The sequence below is a fragment of the Thunnus maccoyii genome, chromosome 7 (assembly GCF_910596095.1).
Source record: "Thunnus maccoyii chromosome 7, fThuMac1.1, whole genome shotgun sequence".
In the NCBI taxonomy this organism is placed as follows: Eukaryota; Metazoa; Chordata; class Actinopteri; order Scombriformes; family Scombridae; genus Thunnus; species Thunnus maccoyii.
In genome coordinates, this window is record NC_056539.1 from 34,998,280 (window position 1) to 35,000,779 (window position 2,500).

Here is a 2,500-nt window from a genome sequence, read left to right on the forward strand (position 1 = left end):
GTAAATATTAGTACTGAAACCATGACACTGTTAAAAAATTAAAAAGTTACTATTGTGGACAATTGATCAGCTGTTAATAATTGAATAAAATCTTAAAATGGGAACAAATGAAGCTAAATAAAAGATCAGCACCTTCATACAGGAAGGACTGATACAGACGTCGATGTTTAAAAACTGATTTAACTATTTATTTTTTATACTATGGAGTCTGTCACCAGATTCATCACAGTATTAATCAATGAATAAATTGATTGGCCAGCTGTTATGTGTTGGCAGGATCTATGTCTTTAATTAAAGTGATTACATCTTTCACATTTTTGTTTTTCATTTCAGACACAAAGAACAGAAAGTGATGAAGTAAGAAAACAGAAAAATATTTAAAGGTTTGTTTTTAAACTACATTTTAAAATGAGATTTTTAAGTTAATTAAAACATAAATATTAATTTGTCATTTTAATGATCTTTTTAAAGTTCACTCTTGACGTTGGAAACAGCAGTTGACACCACAGCTGAGTAGGTCCATTGAGTAGCTGTCCTGGAGCTTTCGATCGTATCACAAAGTCTGATCCATTTGCTGAGGACGATCATGTGATCATGTGATCATGTGATCATGTGATCATGTGGATCGAAAGTTCCAGCAGAGCTACTCAATGGACCTCGTGGTGAGATTTATTTTTGTTTCATCAGACTGAATAAATCAATTTAAGATAACTTTTAAAATGTGTCATTTTATTAATGAATTATAATTATACATTTAAAATGAAGTGATTATTTTGGCACTCTTCAGACTCCGTACTCTGCTCACTGATCCTGGCGCTGTGGATGTTTTATGTCTCCTGGTTTAAAGATAAACTTCGTACCTTCACTGAGGTCGATCTCGTACGGACTCGTTCTGTGTTTCATCAGCGTGTGTTGATCCGGATCTCTGCAGACAAACAGGAAACAGGAAACAGTTTATCAGGTGTTTTTCTGCTGCAGGTGAATCTCTGAAAACGTCCTGGTGTCTCCTAAAGATTTAACCTCATTAACCCACCAGGACACCAGTGATAAAGTGACAAAAACACTGCAGAGTCGTCGGATTTTTATTTTAAGCAAAATGTTTCTTCTGCTCTGTTTCTTTATCACCTCGAGTGTTTCTGACTCTTTCACGTTGATGCAGATACTCACTGTGGTTCAGGAGCTGCAGACAGTTTAATTAGTTAATGAATTAACGAGTGGACGAGGTTAAAACTCACAGATGTGTTTATTAGAATGATGCTGATGCTGTAATGACTGATCCTCTGCTCCCTGATAGAATAACAACAGAAACACATCTGTCACTGTAACACTGTGTGATGAAACCTTATTAATGCTCACAAACACTTTATTTCAACACATGAAAGCAGATCAGAAGTAATAAATAATAAAATATGATGCACCTACAAACATAAAACCTTTATTATTATCTTCATTATTGGACAGCTTTCAATTCATTTTATTATTTACTTGAAAGTACCTTTGTATGTTTATCACACTTTAATGTCTCATTTGAATGAAAACTGCTGTAAAGATAAATCAGCTTTAACAAAATCATCTCCTCATTAACAGAAATAAAGCAGACAGATCAGACTTATAGAGAAGTTAAAGCTTCTCACCTGTTGCAGGTGTTGAGGTGATGTCCGGCCTCGTGCATCATGTCTCGTGCAGGCAGCGGGAGACTCAGCTGGATCATCCGGATCAGGCTCTGTGGGTCCCGGGCAGCAGGCAGGCGGGGGTCCGGTGGCTTCAGCTCCGCAGCTTCAGTGTCCTCCGCCGCGTCCCGTCGCTTCTTTTATACCGGCTTCTGCGTGTCGTGACGCGTCGTTTCCATGGAGACGCGGTTAATTATGACAGCCATTAAGCAGACAGATTGGGGGTCCAGGAAGCAGCCCCCCAGGGACCTGCAGGCTCCCTCCCCCCTGCAGGAGTCGTGTTTTCCTGCCTTCTGTCCGCTTTTATTGGTTCTCTCACATTCATCTGTCTTAAAGGCAAAGTTTAGTTTCTGTCTGTGTTATTATTATTATTATTATTATTATTATTATTATTATTATTATTACATTCTTCACTCATTTTATCTGAATTTCATTGTTGTTATGTTTCATTAAAACATGACGTCATGTCTTAGTTTTTCCAGGTTTTACTGATTGTGTCTTTTATTCATCATTTTTACACATCAACAAAAATCAAACTGCACAGAAAAATATGTGGGTGGAGAAGATGAAGATGAAGATGAAGATGACGATGAAGATGAAGATTTTTCACATTTTTATTATTATAAAAGAAGAAAAGATGAAAATGTAAAGAAAATGATGTAAAGTATTGCAGTAAAAGTACTCAGTATGCAAACTGTCCCCATTTACAGCGTTTATATTGTATTTATTATCTTTATATTGTTAGAATATTAATAATCTATTAACATGTTAATCTTACTGTTAGTACTCTGATCCATAATAATACTATAAATAAAGATGATTATATGTTT

The 2,500-nt window shown here is 35.9% G+C and overlaps 1 protein-coding gene across 1 annotated transcript in view; it reads right to left on the minus strand.

Moving 5' to 3' along the window:
- LOC121899889 (T-cell acute lymphocytic leukemia protein 2 homolog) overlaps window positions 1-2,017 on the minus strand; it is a 2,614-nt gene extending 597 nt beyond the window's left edge. The window contains exons 1-2 of the mRNA XM_042415654.1: window positions 1,635-2,017; window positions 861-925 (exon numbers count right to left, since the gene is read on the minus strand). Coding sequence (XP_042271588.1) covers window positions 861-925; window positions 1,635-1,711 — 142 coding nt within the window. The 5' untranslated portion in view covers window positions 1,712-2,017. The remainder of the gene's footprint in view (window positions 1-860; window positions 926-1,634) is intronic.
- Between the last annotated feature and the right edge of the window lie 483 nt (window positions 2,018-2,500).